Below are 26,737 nucleotides of genomic sequence, written 5' to 3'. Positions count from 1 at the left end.
CCCTCGTAGCGACCGTGATGGGGGGTGCGTGGCTCCCTGGGCACGTCCACAAAACTACTGACAGCAGCACAAAGGCGATAATGTCAAATATATTCTATTATATTCTATATTCTATTTTTTTTATATATATTCTATTATGTACACTAGAAAGTGTAAGGAAACGAAGAATTACCCTCCAGGACCCTCCTCTCGAACCCCACGCTGTCAAATTTACCATTTCATCCCCCTTACCGGGACCTGGACAGTCTCCTTCCCCCAGCAGAGAGTCAAAACAGCATTAATTAAGTAGCCCCCCCCCCCCCCTAATTAAACCGAGAGATATTACGGTTTTCTACTTCTCGGCTGCGCATGCAGAGTGTGCGCTGCGAGTGACACCGCCCCAGGTCCCCAGCCCTGCCCGGGACACAAAATCCAGCCCAACCCTCGCAGCCAGGAACCCACCACGACCCCTCCCTCATCTGCAGAGGAACCGTCCGGCTCCGCTCCCCGCCTCGCCAGCCAAGCTCCTTCTCCGGCACCGCATCAGCCCCGGCTGCGTGTCCCGGTGTCCCGCGGGGACCCGCCACGGCCGCGGCATTTGCGGGGTCCCGTCCCGTCCCCCCCCCCCCCCGCCGCGGCCCCGGCGCTCCCTTACCCGGGTGGGGGTAGGGGGGCTCCCCGCCCCGGCGGTGTTCCCGTGTTTCGCTCACGGGGGGGTGGTGGCCAGGAGACCTCCGGCAGCCGCAGCCCTCGCTTTGCTTTCGCTCGCGGTTTTTTTGTTTTGGGGGGGGGGTTTCCCCTGGTTTTTCTTTGGCTTTTTTCACCGATGCCTGAGCTTTTAAGCCGCGGAGGAGCAGGACGTTCCCACCCGCGGTGCTCGGTGTATTCCAGGTATTGGCGGGGACGCGCACGTCCCACCCCACCGTGTCCCCCCCCCCTCCAGCCCGGCCGGGGCGGCGGGGAGCCCCGGTGGCTCCCGGGGACGGCAGCGCTGCGCACGGCGGGGCTGCTCCGGGGCTGCTCCGGGGGTCCCCGCCCGCCCTCGGGGCCGGCTCCAGGCGACCCCCCCTCGGCAGGAGGGGAGGGGAGGGGAAGGCGCCGGGGGGGGACGGGGAGGGACGGGGCGGGCGGGCTCAGGGACCGCGCGGAGCTCCGGGCGTCGGCAGCGGCCGCCCCGTCGGGGGTCCCGGCCCGGGGGAGCGGGGGGCGGCGTGGGGTGCGGGCGGCGTGGGGTGCGGGAAGCCGTAGGGTGTGGGCAGCCGTGGGGTGTGGGCAGCACGGGGTGTGGGCGGCGTGAGGTGCGGGCGGTGTGGGGTGCGGGCGGTGTGGGGTGCAGGAAGCTGTAGGGTGTGGGCAGCCGTGGGGTGCAGGCAGCATGGGGTGTGGGCAGCGTGGGGTGCGGGAAGCCGTAGGGTGTGGGCAGCGTGGGGTGCAGGCAGCATGGGGTGGAGGGAGCCGTGGGGCAAGGGTGGCCCAGGTGCAGGACGATGGGGACCCAACCAGGAGGTGCCGATGGCCCAGCCGTGGGCAAGGGCACGTTGAGGGTGGTCCGGCCATGGCTTGATGGGCACCCAACCGTGGGATGAGCGTGGCCATTGGGGGCCACCAGCCAGCCGTGGCGTGGGGCGCAGTGTGCACCCCACAGCGCTGAGCCCCTGGTGCACACAAGCAGCAGCCTCTCCCCAAAACCAGGCGGCTCCAGCCAACAGCAAGGGCCGGGGTGGAGGCAGCGATAGCGAGGGGCGGTGGGGAATTGCATCCAGCCCACCGCCACGGGGTGGGGGAATAAAAATGCCATTTTGCATTTTATTTCCTGGTGGAGAAGAACAAACCGGGCCAGGCCGGGATCCCAGCCTGCTGGATCTGGTACTGCTGACCCAAAAGGCGCTGGGTGCTCCCCGTGTCCGGCCGCTCTGCTTTGTACCGCCGAGAAATTAAGCAGAATTGCCCCAAATGCAAACGGGAGCCGGGGCCGATCGTCATGCAGCTGTTTTTCTCTCCACCAAACCATCAGCTTTTCCCATTTTTCCAGGAATACCTCGGGTCCCTTTTTATCATGGATGTGCTCAAGAACCTCGGTGCTTGCAGGATCGGCACGGAGGCACACTAGAAATATGTGACCTTTTCAATCAATGGGCATTTACCTTCAAGGTAACTTCAATATTGACATTTTTAAGAGCTTGGGAAAAGAGCTTCGTCACTAAAATGCTCTTTGCACAGACACTTGGAAAAGCTTCTGCAAAGGGCGTTTTGGGCCATGCAAGAATCAGGATCAGATTTTTATTTCTTGGCTGTTCTCTACTCTGTGTGTTTACAAATAATGTAAATGTCTTTAAAACCAAATAAAACCAATCTCGCCATATGCTGTTCGCTCTTCGATGAAGCTGGGAGGATCTCAAATGGCAGGTGTGAATTTCTGTTCTTTTATTGATTTCCACCCATATTCACCCCCTGTGGGTTGCGAGTCTCAGTTCTGGAGAGAGCTGGGTGTGCGGGAGCAGGACATCATCCAGCCATGACATCATCCAGCCACGATCAAAGGGATTTTTCACCAAAAAAAGTAGTATTTTTGAATTTTTGGATTTAGGGCAAGCATTAACCATGTGGCTGAAGTCACAAACTATTTCTTTCTTAAATTCAGCTGTGCTATGCCCAGCTCAGCCCAGGTTAGCTGTGTGGGCAGAGCCTCAGAGGGCAGCTGCAGTTATTTTAACGAGCTTTCTCCTTTTTATCAGACATTTTGCATGCAGCTGGGCTGTAGGAGCGGGTCTTTAAGCCAGGTTTAAGGTCAGGCAGCTCTGACGATGCCCATGGGGAGCTCAGGCTATTGCTCTGCTAAAACACCGTGATTAAACGCAGCCGAGCGGCTGGGATGAGGTGCGTGAGGCTTCTGCTGTGCCTAAAGCAGCCAAAGGTGCTTCAAGGGCTGAAACGAATTCCCCAATTAGCTGTAAAAGGTCCCGCCAGGCCTTTCCTGCGAGGGGCTGGTTGTGTTTGGGGGTCGTTGTTCCTCTGTTGAGCCCCGTGAGCTGGTGGAGCTGAAGCAATTTGCTGAATTTAGAAATAGGGGTTTGAATGCTGCACGGAGCTTGGAAAAAAAATGTATAGTGGGGGGGGAAAAAAACACCACATTTTTTTCCTGCTAGTTGGGAGAGGGAAGAGCTGCCTTTGGTGGTGAGGGGGTTTCCACCTCCTTGGTGTTGTGCTATAAAGGTGCTTTTGTTCCCGTGGAAGAGCTCGATTGCGCCCATCCCGCACCACGTACGGGGCAGAGGAGTGAGAAGGGGTTACCCAAAAATGTAAGTACCAACGCTGGAGCTGTCGATCTGCCCATCCTTCCCCTGGGAGCACCTCCCTGAGGGTGAGCTGGGGGGTGTTGGGGAAAAACCAGGAATCTTTTTCCCAGCAGCCTCCTTAGCCGCTTTGCGGCCACGCGAGCGTGCCCGGGGCGTTGCTCAGGGCTTTTCCCCGTGGGTATGTACGTTCCCAAGCTGCCGGGCGATGGCAGAGGTGGCGTGTCCCCTTCCTCGCCCCGCTCGGCGCTGGAGGGGGCCGGGGGAGCCGGCGAAGGCAGCCTGGCCCGTGGGGGGGCTGCGGGAGAGCAGGCGGGGGGAGGCAGCTGTACCAGAGGGGCTCTCTAAGGCCGAAAGCTGAAATAAGAGGGGGAATAACGTAAGAGCGTGGCTGGAGTGCAGCGTACGGCGACGAGCGCGAAGCTCTTGGGAACCGCTCAGGCTTTGCGCAGCAGCTTCGGGTAACCGCATCAGCGGAGAAACAGCGACGGCCGAGCGGAACGTGGGGGCTGGGGCTGGACGGAGAGAAGGCAGCGCGGCCGTGAGCGCCCACCAGCCCTTCTCCCCGCTCGCTTCCACGCCTCGCAAAGACCGAGGGCGATGCCTTGGGAATCTGTTCGTTTTCTGCTGAGATCGCGTGTTTATAGGGCAGGTGTTGCATGAGGAAATTTCAGGGAATTCCTTTTTTTTTTGCTTGAAGTTGCTTAGGGCCCTTCCCCGTCGCCCTTAAACGTGCGTCTCTGAGCTGGGGCTTTGCTTTCCCGTGGTTAAAGGCGGGAGCGGCGTGGGGGGATGCAATCCATAAAGCACGTGGAGATCAAGGGCTGAGCAGCGTCGCTCCTGCCGGCGCCATCAGCAGCCTCAGCGAAGTGCGAGCGAAAGGCTCGTAGGTCGAAACGTGGCGCTGACGTTCGGGAAACGCGGTGCAGAGTCGCAAAGCGTCGTTCCCGCGCTGGAGGCGGGAATGCCAGGGTGACTTTGCAAGCGCTGCCGTTGGCAGGTCCCACCTCTCCTCCTGTGGGATCCGCTCGGGGCACGCGCGAGCTGCGGTTTCTCTTCCGTCCCCTCTGGCCGCCTTTCCTGAGGTGCTTTTTCTGCACCGGTTTTTCCCTTTGGAAATGATTTCCAGCTTATTTCGAGTTAGTGAATTGCCGCGCGATCGATCGATACAACTTTTGAAACGGGGGCTTGGGAGAAATTAGCCTTAATTGGGCGTTTATTACTGTAACGCAGTTGCATCTTGCAATTAAAAAGAGGAACCGGCTATTGCTTCGATGTTGATTTCAGTGGGAAGACGAAGTTAATAATGTACGGCTCCTAACGAGCTTTGAGTGGCAAACAGCAATACCAGTGTCCCGTCACTATAGTAATTACTTCATCTCCATTACGTTATGCAAGAGCGTTATGACAAGCTTGGTGGTAATGAGAGGTGAAATTAAAGCCGGGGATAATTACTGTGCTGACCTGAGCGCCGGGCTGATGTTCGGGTAGGGCAGATCGCCGCCGAGTAAAGGCTTTGTGCCCTTTGCTTGTCAGCGTGGAGGGAGCCCGCAGCAACCGCGCTATGGAAAAACATCCCTTTCCTGGGCCAAAAAGGGCTCCAGAATCAGCCGCGACCCCGCGGGTCCGAGCGCCTTCGGTTTCCCTGGGGAGCGGCAGGACTCGGCTGGGGGGGGGTTGTGGTTTCTGGGGAGGGAGGGGGGATCTCGGGGATCCCGGAGCAGGGGAAGAGTACAGACAAAGCTGGCAGTGGAAGGGGGAACCCTCCCCGGCCAGCCCGTGCCGCCGGGCTCCCCGCGGCCCCTCTCGTAGTTTCGGGTCGTTGCCGCGGGGCAGGGGGTTTCGGGCGGCACCGGGAGGGCGACGAGCATCCGGAAATCCAGCCTGGGTTTGCGAAGCTTGTCCTGAAAAAAATGAGCAGCCGCTTGCCCCCCGACCACAAACCCCATCTTTCTGCTAAAATACTGCTGTGACGTTTTTCTTAGAGGTGTCGGGACAGACACTGAAGCTCTCGGCTACTCAAACAGGCTGTCGGGGAAACCGCTTTGGAGCGGTTATTGCCCCTCGTGAAAGATTGGGGGTTTGTCACTTTTATCTGTTCTTGTCTTCTCCTGTGGAAGGAAAACCAGATCTTTGCTTCTCCGCAGGCATCGCTCTGAACTCAGACGTATTAATTACTGTATGCCGCGTAAGAAGGGAGTGTAGAGTAACAGGGCTGCCTGTTATTTAACCTGGCTGCCAGATCCAAAGCAGATTGTTGCCCATCAGCTCCGTTTTCCTTGGAAGCCTCTGATTCCACGTGCAGGAGCTTTCCTTCATAACTTAAATAAGGGAAAATTAAAAATAAGCATCAACTGGAAGAGGAATGGAAATTGTCTGGCCAGTCCTAGGAGAAGTTCTGCAAAATTATGACTTTTAGTGAGAGACGGTTTTTAATTTGTCTGATGGATGTGGGTTGGTGTCACTAAAGCCGGGAGCTGACTCCAGAGGCGAGCGCTCATCCCTGCCAAATAATCAGCGGGAAGAAAATCATCTTTGTCTCCATCTCACAGTCTGGCCAAGAGCTGCCGTTAATTTTAAACAGCAGAACAATCTGATAAGGGAAGCAGAAGGCTCTTAAAAGATCACTGGAGATGAGATGGAGTTTGAACGCGCCGGCGGAATAATGAATCGCCGGGGGCTGGGACAGAGTGTGTCCACCCCGAGGATTCGTCCGGGTCTGCCGTGGACAGAGCGATCCGGCAGCGATGCCGGGAGCTTTTCCCTCTGCACCCGCTTATCCTGGAAAAGCCTTTTCTGACCCGATCTTTACCGCTTCCAGAGACCCTGTAGGATAAGTCCCTGTTATTCCAAAGCCCGAACTGCCCCGCACCGGGAGTTTCTGTCTCTGAATGGATCCAAGCGATGGATTCGAAAGCTGCGACCCCGCTGATCCCCGACCTGTGAGCTGCGACGCCGCTCGAAGCGTCAGTGCTCGAGGCGCCTGCTCCGGCGTCCCGGTGCCCGTCCCTCCCCGTACGGACGATGACCAGGAATCTGAGTTTGCCGTGATTTTATCCTTTTCTTTGTGTCGGTCACCAGGTTGGCTTTTAGAAACAACTGCAGGTTCCAGCACCTGCAAGTCATCTCTCCCGAGAGCAACCAGAGCCGCTTCTGAAAATGTGTCTGGGCCACCTTTTCTGCAAAATGGCAATGGCAGCCCAGCCCTCCCTCCTGCAGCAGGCTGCGCTCTTCCTTAACCCGATATCCTAGAGAGCCTGTCAATTAAAAAGTAGGACAGAATATTCTCAGCGTCATTATACAGCGCTGCCAGCTCATGCTTCAATCGCTTCAGTCGGATTGATTCTGTCGGCTGGAGTACACCGCGAACCACCCCTTTCCCCCCCCGTACGGGTGGGTGGGAGGGAGCGCTTGGGAAAGCGTGGGGAGGATCAGGCTGCCACGAGCGCGATGCTCGGCGTACGTCAGGCACAGACAAACGGAGCCGACCTTGACGTGCGCGGTTGTGCTACCGGAGGCAGCTGCCCGCGCTCGTTTTCCCAGGGATACGTGTGAATCCTAGCGGCGGGTATTTGTGCATTGGCTTGTGCTTGATAGGTGTGTTCAGCAAATGCTTACGGCCGATTATATCCCACAGACACGCTAATCGGCCTCAGCCATTGCCTGATCGTTTGGTTTTTTTAGTCACTCACTGGTTTAGGTGCTGCTTTAACACAAAGGCGCTCTGCGGCACCTATTTTCCAGCCCCTCTTCCTCCTCCCCAGTCTTCTCTCGCTGCCTGCGGTGCTTCGTTAGCCCCGCTGTCGTTTAGGTCGGTGAGATGGGCAGCAATGGCCAGGCAGCGGTCGGATTGTCTTAGATTTCCCTTTATTCTGCCCCATCCTGACAACCAATTACTGTCAGCCTGGTGATGTGTTACGGTACCGCTGTGATCCGTCTTGCCGGGGAGTTTAAGGGGGTAGAGAAATGCTGTTCCGTGCAGAGGAAAGGGTAAAGCATTGTCCTAAAAGGTACAAACTGGCGGGGGGCTAACATTGCTTTTGTGAGTCTGAGTTTTTCCCACCTGAAAAATCACCTCCTGTGTTTGACAGCGGGTCTGTGCTCGTGCGTACCAGCCCGGACACGATGCAGACGCTGCTGCTGCGGGCCCCTCTGCACCTCCTGACAGTTTGCCTTTTCTCTGTCGCTGTGCCGGTATCCACGGCTCGTCTCTTTGTTTAGATTGGCGCATCTCCCAGCCTGCGAATTATTTCCACGTATAGGAAGGTTGGCATTGCTGTATAAGCCAAAAAAGTCACTAGTGAAAATGCTGCTTGTACCAGGAAGAGTTTGTTTGTTTGATAGGAGCTAAACAGCTTGCTCTTCCTAGAGTAAACCATAACAGCTTGAAGTCAAGCCCTTGCTAGTTAAACCGCATGTAGCATCACCACCCAGTGCACCAACGCTGCCCGGACACATCACGCTTCTTTCTTCACATACTCACGGTTTACGTGATCTTGTAAAGGAGTTCTTAAGGGTCTTAGCAGAGGAGCTCTTGCTGTCCTTCTGGGGATTTTAAATCCCCAAGTCTGATTTCTGCTGGGTCAGCGTCCGAAGGGTGGACGATGTGAAAGCTCTCAGCTTATTCTTCCGATCTCCTCTGCCGCGCTGCATTCACCGGGCAGTGTCCCTTTCCTTGAGCAACTCGGGGTTAGAGACTATGCAAGTGTAAATGTTTCTATACAGTAAAAGTGTGGTTAGGTTAGAACTAGATAAAAGATACCTCGTCTGCTTATAAACTAGCTTTCTTTTAGTCTTGTCTCTGTTCTTAAGCGGATAGATCGGGTCTTTCAGGTTTTTTTTTTTCTGTTTACATCCCCATTGAGTTAGACTGAGTCAGCCTGCCTCTGGACAGCCTGCAAATTGGTAGGGCTGGAGCTACTGCTTGGTCTGAAGGCAGACTCCAATTAAACGCCAATCTATAAGCGCTTTGGCAGGTTTAATTCTCTGCTGAAAAGATGACGCTGCAGTGCTTCAGGACCTAATTTACTGTCTTGTGCTGACATTACCGATCAGCAGCCACAAACAGAAAGCTGGTATTTCTTCCTGATCTTGTTTTTACCGCAAGTCCCTGCTATGATGCAAAGGGTCAGCGGCAGCTCTCCGGGCGCAGCAGTGGGACTTGCCCTGTCGCCCTGGCAGGGAGCCTTGCAAATGCCGAGGGAGGGGTGGAAGAGCTGCTCGTCCCCGCTACGTTCGCATGGATCCTCCCACACATGAAGGAGCTCGGAGTTGTTGTTGTTTGGCACAAATCAAGGCAGATAACCTTCTCATTCTTCAGTCGTCTGTACGTGGACAGATGTATGGAGCTAACTAACCCGCATATGTCTTGCCAGGGTACCCATGTGAATTCAAAGGCCTTGGCTAATTCTGTATTTGGACAATTCTTCCCCAGACCCTTTCCTTGGGCTTCTGAGCAATTTTTAAAAAATGAAATGGTGAAAGCTACTCTCTCTAAGGTCCCTCCCCTAGAGGCAATGCTAGGTTATGTGGAAGCGTAAGGGTGTCAGTACAGTTGTTTTGCAGACATTTCTTTCTCAGATAGCTTTAACAGGAATAGATAATATAAAGCACCTTCAGTCATTGCTAATCACAAGAAGGAAACATATTCACTGCGAAACAGCCTGGGTACAGAAAGAGAAGCTGCACCTTTCTCTCTTTGTACTCTGGTAAATACTCAGAAACATCTTCGTTATAGCTTGACATCGCAGGCGAGAGCTTTACAGCACTGTATCTGTGCAGGAAAGCAGACTTAATTTATTTCTAAAAATAAAAGGTACATTTAAAAGATGACAAAACCCACCCTCCAACAAGACATGAGATTTGCAAGTCTTGTATCACCGACACACAGGTGATTCACTGTATTTCTCAAGTCTTAAAAAAAAAAAAAAGTGTTTGTTCTAACAGAGAATTGTGACTGTTTTGTGACTGGTGAGCCTGGGGTGGGTGGTTAGACTGATGAAGCTGATGGTGGAAACAAACGCTGAGTCATGACACTGAAGGAGAAGCACCAACAGAGGAACAGCTGTCAGTGAATGAGATAACAGCACTGCTTATAATTATAAAGTACAGAGACAGGAAACAAGGAAGGTGGATCAAGAAGCTACTTTTAAAAATGTATTTTCATACAGATACATAATGAACATGGTATGACTCCAGTGTGCATAAACAACTAGAACTAACCCTACAATTTCTGTCTGAACGAGCTTTATCTGACAGAAAACGTACGCTGCTTCCCTCTATCGACCTTTAGCGTCAATGCCAAGACAGAAAGCACAGGTTAAAGAAACATCAGTCTTCTACAAGTACATGATTAGAGATTCATCGATTAGTCCTGGGAAACAATCCTCTGCAGAGTTAAACAGGATGCAAAACAATTAAATACTAGAACACATTTAAAGTCAGATAATTCTATGCAAGTCTGCGATGAAAACAAGTTATTTGTAGCCTCCCTGGTTATCACTCTTGGTTTCCTGATACAGGATCTCACCTGACCCTCCTTTTGGAGACCCTGAAGGAGATAAAGAACGGATACAAAGTGACCAACAAGAAAAAAAATACCCCCCTCCAGTCTATTCTGTAATAGTTTGGCCAATAAAGTGGGATGTTGTAGAAGGGTACATTACATAGAGAGGAGTGTTAAATAGTTACATGTCAATGATACCGCTGCAATCGTTAAACTGATGGTAGCTTCCTTCAGGGTTCCAAATCCACGTAGGTAAAAAGTATCTGTCTTCCTCCAGGCACAGCTCAGGGCCAACTCAGACTTAAATAGCGAAGATCTACAGAAAACACCACAGTGGACTTGGCAGGAAAGAAAAAAAAAATGCCCAATTGAGTGATAAAAAAGGTACAAGACAGGAAGAAAAACCAATTGAATGGCTTTATCTGTTCTATTCTAGACCGTTATGTTTTCTGATGCTTCTGAACAACTGCTTGTTTTGTTTAATATGTCTCCTGATGAATTACAAACCATTCACATTCAGACTGGAATGATTAGGTTGCTACAGGCTGGGAGAAGATCAAAGAAAGATTTCAGTTCGGCATTTGCTGTGTCACAGGCGCTCCGCTCTCATCCATAATGCCAGTCACTGTCTCTGGAGGTCCAGAGCTGGGGTTCTTGTGTGGGGTTTTTTGGTTTTTAAATGACCGATAATTGGCACTTTTTGCTCCCTCTCCCCCCTCCCCGTTATTACTGTCGCTGGATACAACTTTGCGAGGGCTCGGACAAGCGGCGGCTCTGCGGCACGGCCGGCGTGTATCTCACTGCTCTGCAGCTGGAGGTTCTTCCTCGGTCTCCTGCTTCTCTGGCTGAGATTCCGGAGGGATGAGGTACTGAACCTCCTCGGTGTTGATTGCTACTTTATCAGGTTGCAGCCATCGCTTCAGATGCTCTAGCGTGCTGAGGGAAAGCAAAGGCACAAAGCGAAACAAGTGAGCAACAAAGCCTCACAGCAACGTATGAGAAAGCGTCAGGAAAATCCTCCATGTGTATTTCTTTGGCCTCGGAGGGTATTCTTGTTGCCACAGTCAAGGTCTATCATGAGAGTGATCTGTGTGCCAGAGGAACAAGCAGAATCTTTCATTCTATGGAGACATTCTGCTGTAGTTGGGCTTGTTTGACTATGGTTAGAAAAGTTTTTACGCTCAGATTTTTCTCGATGAAAAGAATCCTGAGCAGGTACATCGACCTTTACGTTCTTGAAGCACTAGTCTGTCTCTGTGGCCCAAGACAACAATTCCATTTCCAGCTTTCAGGGCTGGAAGTAAGGAAACTAGTGTTAAACCAAACCACCCAACCCCACAACTGCCTAATTGTGGTGATTAGGAAATATGGGGGGGAAGGGAGGGGAACAAAACCAAGCCAGGAAGCACATATAAAAACGTGTCACCGTTAATAACTCCAAAAGATTAAAGAAGAAAAAGGCAGTACATGTACATTCTAGAATACTAACCACCCTAAGGATTCCATAGCAGTTTATAAATATAGAGCAGCATAATTACTGTCTTACAGCCTATCTCACAATAACTGGTCTGACCAGAACAGACCTAGCCCTGTCTCTGTTTAAATGCTGGCTATAAACCTTAAAGTTTAATATTATAACTCCTAAATGTATGCGTGCGTGCGCTCATCTTCTAGAAGTGTGATTCAAGTCATTCAATACCGCCACAGCGAAATTAACTTGCTCTTTCACAAGAGCAGAATTTCACTTGGTAATGTCCTTGAAATTATCTGTGTGCTCAGAAGTTAAGGCTTGTTTAATTACGCTGGTGGGTGAGAATCAAATACTTTGGCACTGTTCAGGAGTGACCTCTAGCTTCATAGTCAAATTCTAGGGAGGAAAACTCTTTCATGGATAACATCTCCAGCCTTTAAAAACAGAGTAGAAAGAGCACGTACGTCTGCAAAAGCTTGTTTTTAAATATAAATCACATTGAAGTTAACCGGTCAAAGAAAGACTCTAAAAATTCCCTATAAACATGGATTATTTTTCATACCTAAATGCCCAAACTAGCTTAAGTAGATTTTCTTCAAGGGAGAAGAATAATCTTCTTTTCAGCTAGAAGCAATCATGAAAAATGTCAGCTCAGAAAGCATAAATATGGAGAGCACTGTAAGTTATTGGGAATGTGAGAGTGAATTAAGATGAGAGTCCTTTTCTTTAGCATACATCATCTGTAAAAGGGTAATGGGTGAGAGAGCAGCAGCACCAAGAGGCGCACGGAAGGGAGAGCCACTCGGGAAATCTAATCTCAGGACTGGTACCAACCCCGTAAAGAACTTCAAATCCCACTTGTGTCTCAAGCCTTGCTTAACTGGGCCCTTACAAAGGGGCAAGGAATGGCTTGGGCTTCCCTTTTAAAGTTAAGTCTTAAAAAAAAAAAAAAAAAGGCACTCTGAGACACATTAGACATCCCTTCCTCTACTCCATTCCTTCCCTACCCCAAAGGTGACAAGGGAAGTTACCAAGTAGGTTCCAGTTGTTCCCACGCTGAATTGCCCCAGTCCAAGGGATGCAAAAATCAGTGAACAGCACTGACAGTTGAAACCCTACGGGCTCTGCATGTTCCCCTCTAGTACGATGCAAAGGGACATTAAACTGTTTCAGAAAGGCTGTGACAGCCTTACCAAGTTCCAGTGAGGTGTTATTTTTGTCATAATGCCCTATCACAAGTCCTGACAAAACCTTCTTTCAGTTTTTAAGAAATAAAGTCAGTTTGCTAACATGGTAAGCGGTAATCCCTTCTCATTGACTTGCTTGTTACCTCTCATCAGAGTCATGCCCCTCGATGTAAAATTCAGACTCAAACTTCTCCTGCAGGAACCTGTCCCAGCATTCCTTCTTGGCCTGGGACAGAGTGCGCAGCATATCCTTGGAGGTCACCTCTTGAGACAAGCCTTTAATTCTCATCAGTCTTCTCTCTGTGAAGAGGCAAAGGAGGGGTCTTTAATAATGGTTTTCTAAAAGGGAAGAAAAGAAATCTGGACTTCGGTATCAAAAAAGTTAAATTAACTTTTCAAGACTAAGTCATATTGGAAAAAGTAATGTTCCCCCCTTATTTCAAGTCTGCATGACTGTATTTCTTGTACATATACAAGATCTTTTTTTAGGTGATGCTTCTGAAGGAAATAAGGTTTACATAATCAGTCAACTCTGCCTGTTTTTGAGTTTTCATAACTTTTGCACTTACTGTCCAGTTTCTGTGAAATCACACAGGAGGGTACAGATTGCACAGGCATTAACTTCCCACAGTTTCCATGCAAATGGAAATCTAACTACATGAAATCTAACTACAATACACAAAGCTGTAAGAAAGCAAATTTCATTAATTCCTCTGGTCATGCAATCCCATTACAATTAAATTGGGTCAGGTATTGACTTGTAATCACACTTTTTATTGAAAAGCGTACGATCATTTGTTGAATCGGGCTAGTTCACAGCACTGGCCCACCTATTGGGCTTTCTGGGGGTTGTCTTGTATCACAGAATTGAGCTGTCATTGAAAGTCTCTGGCCCTTTCAATTCAGAAGATTTGAATTATCATAACCTAGAACAGCTTTGTATTTCCAGTGACTTAGCCAGAATATGCAAGAGAAACTTTGTGCTGGTGTTATGCTTTCATCCCGGCTGTGAGAAAACAGACACTGATCTGGTCTGAAGCCTGTTTGTAAAAATCCACTGGCATTTTCTGAGCAAGTCAGAACTGCAGCAGTAATTAATACCACAAGAGCCATTTCTGTCTTGTTGCTGTGGCACCCTTGATCTGATACTAAGAGCTCTACTTAGTGTACTGTGAAATAACAGTCTAAACCAGCAACTAAGGCAAGATGGAAGCTCTAGCAGAAATAAAAGCTTAAAAAGCCACTTCTGCCCCCATTCCTCCTGGCCTGTTTCTGCATGCAGCCTCCTACGCAGGCCAAGGCAACTATGCGTGCGGCTGCACTGCAAACCGGGTTACAAACTGACCCAAGATAAAAATAACACCACAGGACGGAAGGAAGGGGGGGGGGAAAAGAGCCATAAAGATGGAATGTTTTGCCACGACTGGAGGGAGCAGCAGTCCAGCTGCTGGAGGGCAGGGGAACCCCAGAGCTTCCTCCCAACAGGCAACTGCAGCATCCATCCCGGGGTTCAACGCTGTTGTACAACGTTCTCTGAAGGGAGGAGGAAACACTTAAAACAGGGTGACTGATTCCATGGCCTTAGAGCTAAAGACTGCAGCGCTGAGCTGTGCTAGGGTGTTAGCTCTAGTACTGGTAACCTTATCGTCCCTCCTATCAGGTGTTTCTATCAGCTCTTACACTGTTCACAATCAATTTATGGCGTTATCGGTTATGCAGGAATTAAGAGAAGCAATTGTGCAAAGATGATCTGTGTGATCTGTCACCTTAAAATACAGATTGTAGCAGGCATGATTTGGGAAAGGATCAGAGCTTTCTTTCCCATACCTGTTCCCCTCCTCTCCAACCAGAAAAACAGGTCACAGAAAGAAATTTCACTTTTCTCTTTCCACTCGGAAGCGTCTCCCGAGTCTCCATAAAAAGAATGAGACAAATTCTGGTAACAAAAAAACCACACAGGCTCTATAATGGGTTCAGAATGCATTTCCCCTCCCCGAGTCAACTACAGTGGAACTACATGCTCTTCAGAAAAAAACAGCAGTGTCCTTACCCCACTTATTTTTGGGGAAAAAAGCCAAATTATTTGGTTTGTACTTGATTGTCCTTTCTGTGGCATAGCTGAAGAAGCTATGACCGTGCTTCTCATTTCCACTAACGCGCGTGCCGTAAATGAGTCAGAAGCTCTATTAAACAGTTGCAAGACATCTTTCCAACCAGAGCTGTGAGCACCGTCACCTCAGCCGCATCAACACAGCCACAGCTGTCATCAGGCGCCTAAGCAAATGGAGAAGTCGAAGCTTTACCAGCCACTCACCTAGGGATGCTAAATACACCTCTGAATCATTCAAGGGCGCCCAGGGCTTCAGATGGGTTTGGGAAGAGCCGTCTGATCCACTGCTCTGGCCTCCTCCCTCGGCGTAGGAATCCATGAAGGAGTCTGTAAAGGCATCGCTAGCGTCCTTCTGGTCGGGATGGGGCAGGCAGGAACAGATTTCAGCCCAGAGGTCTTCGCTGGACCTGGTGACCACGGAGTCAACGCTCTCAATCATTCTCATCGTGAGGTCCTGAGGTGGGGGGAATTAAACGCTGAATACGAGCAGGGCACCCTCTCTCCCAGGCCTCCCTCTGCCCAAGTCCCGTCACCAGACGTTTCGGCGACCTCTCGCCCCCCCCGCCCCCCCCCGGGGAAGCGTGGGCTCCCTCCAGAGAGCGATGACACGCTCTAGTGCGTCACATTTCTGCCCGGGAACCCAGCGAGCCCCTCCGGGCCCCAGGGACCCCGCGGGGAGGCAGGCCCCGATGCCCCTGCCGGCACGGCGCCCTTGCCGGCCCTTCCCGCGGAGGCCCCTGTCACACCACCGGTCCCCGGGGCCGCCCGAGCCTCGGCTCGGCTGCCCTCTTCCCCGGGGGCACGGAGGGGCCACCCCGGTCCCCGCACCCGCCTCGGCCACCGCAGCTGCCGCCAGCACCGTAAACACTGGAAGCCGTGACAGCCTCTCACCGCGCGTTGATTGGCACCACGATCTGGCCAATCGGAGCGCTATCCCGGCGGCGAGAGGGCGTCTATTAGCCCACCGCCCCGCGGAGGGCGGGGAATCGGTGGGATGCGTGAGAGAGGCTGAATCCGCCGCGGCGCCATCTTGGTAAAGGGCGGAAGTTTTCCTGCGCGGAGGAGGCGAGCGAGCCGTTACACCTGGTAACGGGCGGGGGGGGGGCCTAGTGCGGCTGCGCGGTGAGGGCCGGGGCCGGTACCGGTACCGGTACCGGAGGGGCTGGTGTGGCCGTGGGCCTGTTCTGGGGAGGGGGCGGCCTGGGGCCTGTTCCGGGCCGGTGGCCGTACCCTCTCGGCCCCGCTTTCCCCAGCAAGGCGGCGGCAGCAGCAGCAGCAGCAGCCCAGTGCCGGCCGGGCCGGGGGGGAAGCCGCTCTCCGGCGGGGGGGGACGGACACGGGGTTCTTGCAGCTCCGGTGCCCGGGGTGCGCTCCCGCCGCCGGCTTCGCTACCTCCGACTCTGCCGCGGCCTTTCCGAGGAGGTGCCGCCCTCCTCCCCTTGGGGCCCGGGGCGCGGCCGGTGTGACCGTGCCCCGCACGGCAGCCGCCATCGGCAGCCGGCCATAGAGCGCTCCTTCCCTGCCCGCCCCCGCCGGCTTCGGGGATTTCGAGGCCTCAGCGTGAAGCAGCGGCTTTAGGTGGGATTTACTTTTTAAACGTGGAGCGCTGCAGCCGGCCGGTAGTTCGTTCTCGCAGCCCGTGCCTGTAGTGAGCGTAGCGGTGCTGAGGCTCTGACGGTCTGTCCTGCGTAGCGTGCAAGCTCCGTCGTGTTTCGAATCGTGTACTAAGTGCAAGGTAGCGTTACAGCGAGGGGGGGTTCGGTTCTGACGTGCCCGCCGAAGAGCTGGGTTTGAATCCCTCCCTCCAGGCAGGCCACTACCCGTCTGCGTGGGATGAGCTGGCTGCTGCCCTGCGCCGTGCTCACAGTCATGGGACTGCTCTTCGCCAGGACCATGGCCTGGACTTCCAGCGGGAAGACGCACCCTGAGCTAGTCAACAACCTCTACAGTGAGTACCGGCGCGGTTCCTCCTAAAGCACATCCTAGAGCCACCGACAGAACCCGTTGGCGCTTCAGCGTGAGGATGTTTAGCGTTTTACAGTGATAGGGTGGGACGCTGTTCGTTCTGAAGTGTTGGAGTTAGTATTGCCTGAATGTCAGCATTTGTCCCAGTGTGAACCTGTGCTATTTATAGTTGGAAACAAGGTGTTATGCCAGAAGTGGCAGGAAAGACTATCCACGTCCTTTCTTCTGTTGTAAATACACAACGCCTTTTAAAATGTTGCACAAGGTGACATCGCTCTGAGGACTGGAGTAGTGCTCGGTGCTGCAGCTCCACTCTGGACAGTGGGCTGGAACGCCCTTAAAAAGAGCTTTGAGTTTCCCCTGCAGCTAAAGCAGATTTTTCCCCTCTAAGAGTTCCCTCGGAGATGAGGTGTGAAGGGATGTTGAATGTTTCTGCAGTTGTCGCTCTTAGCTTTAATTTAGTCACCGTGCCAGCGCTCCTGAAACCCGAACTGGAGTCTTCGCTTTCAGGAGCGAAAGTGCGGCTCTATTTATGTCTTGTCACGTTGGACAGCCCCAGAAACATCGTGGGTGTAAGTCACCATCCTCTGAGCGAGTCTGGGCTGATGGTTGGGACCGTAACGTGATTTCATTCAGTGTAGCAGAAACCTAGAAGGATGTATTTCCATCTGCGGTTTTGTTTTCTGTCCCTTCTTAGATGGCTTGTTAAGGTTGAACTCTCCCAGTTCCATCGCTAACTCCCTGACCTATACTCCCCCCCTCCAAATCTTCTCTTGCTGCTGAGGATTTACGTCCTTTCTGTCTCTCTTTTCTTCTTCCTCCCAGAAAAAGGGATAATTAAATCCCAGCAAGTCTTTGATGTGCTCTTGGCTACTGACAGAGGTCACTACATCAAATATTTCCCGTACATGGATTCTCCTCAATCTATCGGTGAGTAACTTAAGGCACAGTATCGCCACTTCTACAGCGTGCACATCGACTGCGCTCGTCACGCTGACAGAGAGGCACGAGGTGGCTTGGCAGGTCCAAATTCTCCGCACGAACGGTGGCTGAGTTTTACGATAGGTCGAGTAGAGCAAACCCCATCAGTATTTCAGCTGCGGGATCCAGAGGAAAGAGCAAGACAGCTTTTCCACATTCAAAATGTTCACTGGTTGCTCTGCGTCTCGCGTGGGGGGTGGAAGCGCAGCGCAGGCTGCGAGAGCTGCAGGGTGTTCCGATGGGCGAGCGGGGGGCTGCAGCGCTGTGCAGGCATCCTGCTCGTTGGTATCCCGTGGGAGGAGGTGGTAAGGCAATGAACCGCTTTTCGTGCGGCAAAAGAGAAGAGCGTTTTCGTATTTTTAGGGGAAAGTGGGGGAGAATAAAGAACTGTCCGTGTTGGTAACTTTAATTGTAATTTCTTTATCACATAAGTGTTGTCACTCGTTTCCTTTTAGGATACAAGGCTACAATCAGCGCACCGCACATGGTAAAACGGAACTCTTGTAACAGAAATGGAGGAAACTGCTTGTTTGCCATTTTTTTTATTTTTTTCTTAAATACTAAAGTAGAAAGGTGAAACAGATCCAACAGACATGATAATCATGCTTGTTTCTTGAGGCACTGTATATGCGAAGCTTTTTTCTTTTTTAAGAAGTTTGCCCCATACTCTTTACGTTGCTTTAAAAGCATGCTTAGATAGCCTCGGTTGCACAGAATTCCTAACTGTTAATGTTGTCTAGTTTTTGCATGAGACCTTTTTTCCTACTGCTTCACATCTTATTACTGAACCTCTTTCTAAATGCTGCTCTGCAAAGAGATGTCCCAGATCAAACCCTTGAATTTCACTCTGTCTCAGACAAAATGCCGGGTGTGCTTTGCTTAAATCAGAGCAGGTAACGCTTAGAACAAGAAAAAAGTTTTAGGAGAGGAAACTAGAATGGGATGTTTCACACCTTCTTGTACTCATTGTCCACACAGCATGCCCATGCACTGGAACTGCTGAAGGATCGGCTCGTGGAAGGTGGGAAAGCGCTGGATGTTGGATCGGGAAGTGGATATCTGACAGCTTGCTTTGCCAGGATGGTGAGCTCACAGGACTCTGTTTCTAGAACGCGTTTCTTGTGGGGAGAGAAGGGAGTGGGGCACAGAGCTAAATTCTTCCCAGTCCACCTTGTAGTAAACCCAAATACAGTCATTTTTGGAATCTGAGTGGATGCTCTGTCTGCCGTGAGATGTTTTGTATGTTCACCCGGTTCAGATCAAGAGGAGCGTGTTAATCTACCATGTGAGTCCATTGTGGGTTCTTTTTAGTTTGCTTCTAAGTAGTCACAGTCTGTTTCTTTGTCTTCTAAACTCCTAAAAGTATTTTCTGTGAAGTGCTAGAAGCTGCTCAGGTTACTCTTCTCAGGAGGTTAGTTAGTCAAGGAATTGGCCCTGCCGCGGGAGCTGCTAATTTTACCAAGTAATTATTTCTTTGGAAATGAAGGGTCACTAGGAATCCCCATAGGCAGTGGCTGTGTATCCCTCAAGTAGCTAATATAACTGAGAATACTCAGCCTTCAAACCAAGGGGGCAGAGTATTTCCACCTCCTATTCAGAAACTCTGCTCTGAAGTTCTTCTGGAAGTTCTCCAATCCCACAGTAACTTGCCCTGTAAAATACATCTCTCTACCATTTGGGAGGAATTATGTGTTTGTCTGCCGTTCTTCTTTTTAGATGGGCCCAACAGGGAAAGCCGTGGGCGTAGAGCACATTAAAGAGCTGGTACATGAATCCATCAGAAACGTCCAAGAAGATGATCCAACTTTGCTGAGCTCTGGCCGTGTAAAGCTTGTGGGTGAGCTCTCTGCGACCCTGCTGCTTGTTCCTCCCTGTGTACGCGCGTGAGCTCCGGCTGACTGCAGAGCTCTGCTGCTCAAAGCAGTTGTTCCAGTTCGTGTTGAAGCTTGCCACGGTGTTGCCAGAAGCCACTGGCTAAGCAGGCCCCATGCCACGCTGACCTGAACCCTACGGTGTAAACAAGTAGTATTTAATGTTACAGGCAGTCTTGTCGTACGCCTTACTTCCAAGTGTGTAGTGACTATCTTAATTCAGGAAGAGACGCTCCTCAGAGAAGAGTGGTGGTGCCACGTCTGGGTTCTAGTTCATTTGTGTGGGTCCGCACACGCCGTGGTGTGGTTTTGGGAGGATACAGAGTCAGCTCTTCCTGTGTCTGGAATCTCAGGCCCGCACAAAGCCACTCTGTCATTGCAAGGCCCTCCTGGCTTTGGCTGTTTCCTCTTCTAGCGTGGCTCCATACCAGAAATCTCTCCCCTTTCTTAAAAAGTAAACCAATGCTACATTTTGAGCAGACAGGTCAGTGCTCTGGTCTGGAAATTCAAATTTTGCCATCACCATCTTGTTACAAATTTTTTGTCATTTTGATTTCAGTTAAAAGCATATAGGAAGAGTTATTTTTGTGTGGAGTTGTTATGGGAACAAAAGTCTTTTCTGCATGCTTTTTCCTCCCACAGTTGGAGATGGCAGGCAGGGGTACCCCGAAGAGGCTCCTTATGATGCCATTCACGTCGGAGCGGCGGCAGCAACTGTACCAAAGGAGGTAAGAGCGGTCACACTGGGTGTCCGCTGCTGCGGGCTGCCTGTGGTCGGTAGTTGTGGAAAAAAAAAAAAAAATTATGGAACCTCTGGTACCTTCTTTTTCTGTCGATTTTATGTGGAGCTGGCAAGCTTGTGGTTTTTGAGGTGTCATGACCTTCACAGTGTGGCTTATTTCTGCTTAACTCTTTTTGTGTTTGGGTTTTGGGGTTTTTTGGGGGGGTTTTTTTTTTTGGCGCTCTGATTCTGGTTTCTCTGCTTGCCAGTTGCTGAATGAACTGAAGCCCGGAGGTCGGTTAATACTGCCTGTTGGTCCCGAAGGCGCAAACCAAGTTCTGATGCAGTACGACAAAACCAGCGACGGGCAGATCATCGAAACACAACTGATGGGCGTGATCTACGTTCCTCTGACAGATAAGGAAAAGCAGTGGCCTCGGTAAAAATTTGTTCTCCCTTGAGGAGCGTTTCTTCCTCACCGCTGTCCCTGTGAGCTTGCTCTCCTTGACTTTACTGGCAGAGTCCTGGATTCCTAGCAGCTGCCGTTTGTTAAAAAGAGAAGAGGCTTGGCTGTGGTAAGGCACAGCGGGAGAGCAGGAGGTATTTGGTATGAGATAGGGCCTGCAGACTGAGGACTCGAGCTTTTTTTTTTTTCCCCTTTTTTTGGAGCCTGTGCACTTTCGTAAACACAGTAGCCATGTTGATTCTGTCACTGAACCGAAGGCCACGAATGGTAACTGTTGGTTTTTCTTTGCCTCAGGGATGAATTCTGACATGGATGGATATCTCTAAAGTGACCTCAGAAAGCTCAGGAGTGGGACTTGTGACTGTAGATGGTCTGTACGGTTTCGCTTTGAGCTCTAACTCTTGCGAAGGCAAGTTCTGCTTTAGCAGGGCTGGTTACGGAGGGAAGGAGAAACCGAAGGGGTGTTTCTCCAGCAGCAGGAGCGGGGGGAGGCTCTCAGAGGCCATGCCTGCTTCCAGAGGGAGGATCCAGGTAACACCAGCCGTCTGATAAGCTGTAGGTAACATCTGTGCACAGAGGGTTCCAAAAGCAGACAGGAATACTTAAACCTTCACTAAAAATACTCTGTAATATGGACTACTCTGCCTAACGCTTGAAGAAAATAGGACGCAATTACTCTTTCAGAGCAGCGATCTACCCTGATTTGTCAAAGTTTACTTATGAGAGCATGTTGTCTGCCTGTCTTGCATCAACTAATTTAACCTCTGGTTGCAACACTGAGAATTTTGAGGTTTAAGAAAAATCCCGGTCTCTTTGCTTCTCCCTGACGCGCCCTTCCTTCTCCTGCCGACTCTTGGCCGCACACGGGCGGCTTGAGAGCGGCGGGCGGGCCGCGGTGAGGCGGCGGGGTGTCCTGCGGGACGGGCTGAGGGCGGCGCTGTGCTCCCGGGGAGGACGGGGCGGGCGGCTCCGCGCCGAGCCCTCACCTGAGGGGACGAACTGCGGGCGGGGCGCGGGGCGGACAGCGGGGCAGGGCTGAGCGGCGATTGGCCGCGCAGCTGAACGTCACACCGTGCGCCGCGTTGCGTCACGCCAGGCGCCGGCGCGGTGTGGGCGGCCAGGTTGTGCTCGGTGGCGCGGAGCGGGGCCCGGCCGCCGCGGCCGCTCCTTCCCCGCGGCGGTGGCATGGCGGAGCCGGGCGGCGGGGGAGAGGAGGAGGAGGGCGGGGAGGAGGCGGCGGCGCCGGCCCCCAAGAAGCGTCGGTTGGCGGCCGGGGAGCGCTACGTGCCGCCGCCGCGGAAGCTGAGCACCGGGGTGAGCTTCGGAGCGGAGCACTTCGCCGAGACCTCCTACTACTTCGAGGGAGGGCTGCGCAAGGTGCGGCCCTACTACTTCGATTTCCGCACCTACTGCAAGGGCCGCTGGGTGGGCCGCAGCCTCCTGCACGTCTTCAGCACCGAGTTCCGCGCACAGCCCCTCGCCTACTACCGGGCCGCCGCCCGCGCAGGCCGCCTCCGCCTCAACGAGGAGCCCGTGCGCGACCTGGACATCGTGCTCAAGGTGGGCACCCTCCCCCCGGGGCCTGGGCCGGGTGGAGTGACCCCGTGGTGGTGCTAAAGTCTGCGGGGTTTGGGGGGAACCGGGTGTCCCAGGGAATCCTTACCTCAGCGGGGTCAGGAGCGTGCAGATCCCGCAGCCCTGCGCAGAGCCGGCGTGCCCCGCGGCTTCCTGCTCGGCCCCCTGGGAACCACTGGGAGATAGCGCTTCGCTTCAAATTATTGGATTTGAACGTCGATGAGCAGAGTTGTTGCGCTAAGTCCCGGGTCCCAGGACAAAAGGCCTTTCGTTCCCCCCCGCCCCGATACCAAGCCAGACGGGGGGGTTACGCAGGCTGGATTCACGCTAGTTGTCTGTCTGTCTTGCAGAATAATGATTTTCTCAGGAATACGGTGCATCGCCACGAGCCGCCGGTCACTGCCCAGCCTATCCAGATCTTGGTGGAGAACGATGAGGTGGTGGTTGTGGACAAACCCTCCTCTTTGCCAGTACATCCCTGCGGCAGGTTTCGTCACAACACGGTCATCTTCATCCTAGGCAAAGAGCACGATCTGAAGGAGTTGCATACCATTCACCGACTCGATCGCATGACCTCAGGAGTACTTATGTTTGCCAAGACCGCAGAGGTATCCAAGAGGATCGATGAGCAGGTTCGGGAGAGACAGGTGAGAGCTAAGGGCTGCAGTAGGTTTTGGCGTCTCTGGCACGCTGTTTTCTTGAAATGGGTTAGGGCCAAACTCGGCCAAATTTTTGGTGTAAACGAGCACAAGTTCCCAAAATGGCTTGTGGTCACCTTACCATTCTGATTGTATTATGCATGAGAGGCGTCAAGAGAAGAAGAGTTGAGTGAAAATGTAATTGATTTTGGTAATATTAGATTGAAAGGAATCCCCTTCCCTAAGGGACTGTGCAAACTGGCTGGGATTGTGCAAACAAGTTAGCAGTTTTATTTATCAGTAGAAGTGTTAATCATCTAGGACTTTTTCAGTTTTAGAAGTTTTTCTCATTTTTTCCAGTGGCTCTCAACCTGAACAGAACTGTAGCGGTAGGGCACTAGCTTCCAGGATTTGCGTCAAGGCAGTGGAACGAAGGTTGCAACGCAAAGCACTGAGAGCTGAATTTAATATGAGGAAGACTGGCCAGACCCTTACTGTCCTGATTGCCCAACTAGTTGGAGAAAGTGTGAGAGAAACTTGGCTTTAAGTAGCTGATTTTCTAAATTTCTTTTCCCATTCCTGTTGAGTCGTAATAACATTTTGGGAGTATGTTGCCTACAAATGCGTTTCCTTGAAGATAAAGAGAGGAGTAGCTGGGATGAGACTCAGGTGTAATCAGGACAGAGACAGTTTTCTCTTCTGTTTTCTGAAAGTTACTCTTGTCTTCCTGCAGCTGGAAAAGGAGTATGTCTGTCGTGTGGTGGGGGAGTTCCCAGAGCACGAAGTCGTCTGTGAAGAGCCCATACTGGTGGTTTCTTACAAAGTGGGAGTGTGCCGCGTGGACCCCAAAGGGAAATTCTGCAAAACCATCTTCCAGAGACTCAGCTACAACGGCCAGACCAGCGTAGTCAAGTGTCTTCCACGCACCGGCCGCACGCACCAGATCCGGGTCCACTTGCAGTATTTGGGGCATCCTATTGTCAACGACCCCATCTATAATATGGAAGCCTGGGGCCCTGACAGGGGGAAAGGAGGCAAGATCGGTAAAACGGATGAAGAACTCCTTAAGGCACTAGTAGAGGAGCATCGCTCCAAACAGAGCCTGGATATCTTGGGTATTTCGGAGGAGGACTTGAACTCCAATGCTGAAAATAAAGACTGTGGTAATTCAAGTGACTGCACAAAGTCTGCGCGGGCTGATTCTATAAATGAGAACTCCTGCCCTGCCGAGGACGGTAAGGATCCTGCTAAGGATCCTGAGAGAAATGATGTAACAGCTTGTCCGCTGAACTCTGATACTAACCTGGAAACACTTGAAAAAAATAACGAACTTGGTTCGTGTGAGAATCAGGACGGGCAAACGGGAGAAGGGAGTTCAGAAGAGAAGGACCCGTTGTGCGTCGAGTGTAGAATGAGAAGGCGGGACCCGTCTCCCAAGGAGCTGGTGATGTACCTGCACGCCTTGCGCTACAAGGGAGCAGAGTTTGAGTATTGCTCCAGGATGCCCGAGTGGGCGATGGAAGACTGGGAGGAATGACGGAGGGCATCTGATGCCTGTGGCCAGGGCAGCGTCCTGCAAAGACCGAAGACTGACTCTTTCACTGTGGTTGAGGTGAACAAAGTGCCCAGGACTCGAGGTGGGGTGGGAAGGATTTGCCTTTTGCCACAACCTCTGGGTCTGCTGTCGATTATCCACGCAGATAATTAAGTGCACGCGCTTAAAAGTTGGCAACTGGTTGTTCTTCTGGCCTGCTATGTTCCTGTACCTTACAATAAGAGCTGCTGGAATGTCTTTCAATGTGCTGGATGTCATGTCATACATAAAACTATTTTTACTGTATTTTGTTGTCGGACTGATTTTAAAACTCACATGTTATCACTGAGAGCACTGTAAGGTGAAAACAGCACACTGTGAAGCTGATCCACTTTGTGCTTACTGTTTGCCAGCAACGTAGACTTTGCTTTGAAATTGCTCTTTCAGTATTTGTTCAAATAATTACTTCAAGTTAGTAACTCTAGGGACCAGTCTCTTTATATTGGGCCCATTTTTGGAGGTACTAGTCCCCAGATTTTGTCCTTATGAGATTTATAAGGAGACTGATTTACAAGGTGATTTTTTTTTTTTGCCTTTCTGTTCTGCTGCTTCCCCAGTGACATATCTCCTGCCTTCCCAAAAACATCTGGCTTCTCTTGTGAGAACCCATTGACCTCCATCCCTTATGACTCATTAGGAACTTTATACTTGAGGAAAAATCCAAAGTAGAGGTCAGGCTGCCAACTTCTTCTTTTTTTTTTTTTTTTTTTTTTTTTTAAAACCATGCTATAGGCAGGTTGTTTCTGATCAGCGTGGATTTTTTTAATATTGCTTCAGTGTGACAATCAGCTTTAAAGAAAAACAAAAGCTGTTTTATGAACCAGAAGGCTTGTTTTATTAATACATTTTCTATTAACATGTTTCCAGGATGACTAAGACCACCATAGCCACTTCTTGGCCTCTGGGAGGGTTATTATAATAATTCTGCCGTCTCAGTTTCTTTTTCCTCTTTTTTTTTTCTCTTTTCTGTATGTGCCCCCAGTGGTAATGAGCAGCTCCAGTGACTGCTGCAGACGATCAAAACCGTTACTCAGGAAGAGCCACGTTGTTTCAGGACTGTTGCAGACAGCGGCTTCTAGCCCTGTTGCTCCATAGCCACCTCTCTCCACAGCCGTTCCTACGCAGGGTGTGTGCGTAGCGTTCTACGCTTCTAAAATATTAAAGAAGCCATTTTTAACGGTGAAGAAAGGAATCCAGGGAGCTGATACTATTCAGCAAGTGTGGCAGCAGCCGTGCTGGAGCGCAGTCCGGTCTCAAGTGGTGTCTCCGTGCCATGCTCTAGGGAGCTCTAGCTGTTTCCCAGCTGCCCCAGACGTGGTTTTCCTGCAGAGCTTTTATTACTGGTTTGCCCGTTTCACCCAGGTTTCTGGAGAACTCCCTGCTTCACCCATGCCCGTGAGTGGGATGCTGGGGACGGAAGGTTGGCTGGGCCCGCAGGGACGGCAAGGCTTTGCTCTCCCACATCCTGCCAAAGGTCTCTCAGGATTCTAATTTAACCACAGATATTATTATTTTTCCTGCCATCACGTATTAAGGCCAGGTCTAGTACTTAGCGACAGGCGGCTTGTTAAAGGAGATAAAAGGTCCCCTGTGTTTGAGAGATGATGCTAAAAACTAGGGTCATCCAGAGTTTTTATGTGCTGAAATACGTATTTCATGTAACTGTAAATGGAACTTGGCCACGTTCAGTGTATAAATAAGGATGTCTGCAGCTCTTCTAGCTTTAGATGCAAGGGAAAAGGAGTAGATTTGGGGGCAACAGCTTGAAATTAGACTTTGAGATGTCCCAAGTTGTATTGTCTGGGGTTTTTTTGGTTGGTTGAGGTTTTTTTTTTCTTTCCCCTCTGTAAGAAATAAGCTTCTGAAAGGGATTTTACTGACTTGTGCCAGTAGGTGCAGACGATGGCTGAAGGGCCTGATGCGGAACTGGAGCTCTGTGCTGGGTTCTCCCTGTTTTGCAGTTAGCATCCTTTAATTATCACACCTTGCTGGTCAGGAAACGCTGCAGCAGTGACAATTTAAGGTTGACTTCACAAGGAACATCATATTTAATGTTATTTCAGTTCAGAGCTGGTGTCCAGCCCATACGAACAGGCATAAGAAGTCGTTTGCTGTTTCGCTAATGGGGAAAGTTACTATTGGAGATGTGCTGTGATAAATTCCCATCTCAGAGTAGGTCTGAGGCAAATCCTGTGTCCTGGTTGTGGGGTGATTGTGGGCATCGTCAGCTGTGCCAGGTGCAGGGCCCGGAGGCAGCCCTTGCTCTGGGACAGGTTTAGTTTGATGCTACAGCGAAGGACGGGGAGAACGTGCATCTCGGCAGCAGCTAAAGCACTTACCTATACAAATCAACCCTGGTGGGACCTTCACCGTGCCTCACC

At 51.4% G+C, this 26,737-nt stretch overlaps 3 protein-coding genes across 10 annotated transcripts; 2 read left to right on the top strand and 1 right to left on the bottom strand.

Moving 5' to 3' along the window:
* Positions 1-9,400: 9,400 nt before the first annotated feature.
* CCDC32 (coiled-coil domain containing 32) lies at positions 9,401-16,251 on the bottom strand. 4 transcript variants are annotated; one of them, XM_054825928.1, is made up of 4 exons: positions 16,135-16,251; positions 14,750-14,999; positions 12,579-12,735; positions 9,401-10,713 (listed from the first exon to the last, which is right to left on the bottom strand). In XM_054825928.1, the coding sequence occupies exons 2-4, from the start codon at positions 14,988-14,990 to the stop codon at positions 10,575-10,577; spliced, it is 537 nt and encodes a 178-aa protein (XP_054681903.1). In that variant the 5' UTR covers positions 14,991-14,999; positions 16,135-16,251; the 3' UTR covers positions 9,401-10,574. The 4 variants fall into 4 exon arrangements, with proteins under 4 accessions (XP_054681903.1, XP_054681902.1, XP_054681900.1 ...); XM_054825927.1 differs by lacking the exon at positions 16,135-16,251 and adding an exon at positions 15,405-15,428; XM_054825925.1 differs by lacking the exon at positions 16,135-16,251 and adding an exon at positions 15,374-15,426.
* Positions 14,981-21,351, top strand: LOC129206547 (protein-L-isoaspartate(D-aspartate) O-methyltransferase-like). Of its 5 annotated transcripts, none has more exons than XM_054825921.1 (9): positions 14,981-15,004; positions 16,354-16,493; positions 17,336-17,440; positions 17,947-17,978; positions 18,470-18,575; positions 19,212-19,328; positions 20,005-20,090; positions 20,353-20,522; positions 20,844-21,351. In XM_054825921.1, the coding sequence occupies exons 2-9, from the start codon at positions 16,379-16,381 to the stop codon at positions 20,854-20,856; spliced, it is 744 nt and encodes a 247-aa protein (XP_054681896.1). In that variant the 5' UTR covers positions 14,981-15,004; positions 16,354-16,378; the 3' UTR covers positions 20,857-21,351. The 5 variants fall into 5 exon arrangements, with proteins under 5 accessions (XP_054681896.1, XP_054681895.1, XP_054681897.1 ...); XM_054825920.1 differs by having other exon boundaries at positions 14,983-15,004; positions 18,470-18,574; positions 19,208-19,328; XM_054825922.1 differs by lacking the exon at positions 14,981-15,004 and adding an exon at positions 15,558-15,631 and having other exon boundaries at positions 18,470-18,574; positions 19,208-19,328.
* A 236-nt stretch (positions 21,352-21,587) lies between these two features.
* On the top strand, positions 21,588-25,054 carry RPUSD2 (RNA pseudouridine synthase domain containing 2). Its single transcript, XM_054825917.1, has 3 exons — positions 21,588-22,109; positions 22,475-22,771; positions 23,496-25,054. The coding sequence occupies exons 1-3, from the start codon at positions 21,735-21,737 to the stop codon at positions 24,297-24,299; spliced, it is 1,476 nt and encodes a 491-aa protein (XP_054681892.1). The 5' UTR covers positions 21,588-21,734; the 3' UTR covers positions 24,300-25,054.
* The last annotated feature ends 1,683 nt before the right edge of the window (positions 25,055-26,737 follow it).

The sequence above is a fragment of the Grus americana genome, chromosome 5 (assembly GCF_028858705.1).
Source record: "Grus americana isolate bGruAme1 chromosome 5, bGruAme1.mat, whole genome shotgun sequence".
Classification (NCBI taxonomy): Eukaryota; Metazoa; Chordata; class Aves; order Gruiformes; family Gruidae; genus Grus; species Grus americana.
The sequence above is the reverse complement of the archived record's forward strand: the minus strand, read 5'-3'. Positions and strand labels throughout refer to the sequence as shown.

Excerpts from the sequence above, each read along its gene's own strand:
- RPUSD2 (XM_054825917.1), top strand. The coding sequence starts at position 21,735 with ATGGCGGAGCCGGGCGGCGGGGGAGAGGAGGAGGAGGGCGGGGAGGAG. Across the intron at positions 22,110-22,474 it reads ACCTGGACATCGTGCTCAAG|AATAATGATTTTCTCAGGAA; the intron begins GTGGGCACCCTC and ends TCTGTCTTGCAG. Across the intron at positions 22,772-23,495 it reads AGCAGGTTCGGGAGAGACAG|CTGGAAAAGGAGTATGTCTG; the intron begins GTGAGAGCTAAG and ends GTCTTCCTGCAG.
- LOC129206547 (XM_054825920.1), top strand. The coding sequence starts at position 16,379 with ATGAGCTGGCTGCTGCCCTGCGCCGTGCTCACAGTCATGGGACTGCTC. Across the intron at positions 16,494-17,335 it reads GCTAGTCAACAACCTCTACA|AAAAAGGGATAATTAAATCC; the intron begins GTGAGTACCGGC and ends TCTTCCTCCCAG. Across the intron at positions 17,979-18,469 it reads CAATCAGCGCACCGCACATG|CATGCCCATGCACTGGAACT; the intron begins GTAAAACGGAAC and ends TTGTCCACACAG.
- CCDC32 (XM_054825928.1), bottom strand. The coding sequence starts at position 14,990 with ATGAGAATGATTGAGAGCGTTGACTCCGTGGTCACCAGGTCCAGCGAA. Across the intron at positions 12,736-14,749 it reads GGTGTATTTAGCATCCCTAG|AGAGAAGACTGATGAGAATT; the intron begins GTGAGTGGCTGG and ends GCCTCTTCACAG. Across the intron at positions 10,714-12,578 it reads GGGCATGACTCTGATGAGAG|CACGCTAGAGCATCTGAAGC; the intron begins GTAACAAGCAAG and ends GCTTTCCCTCAG.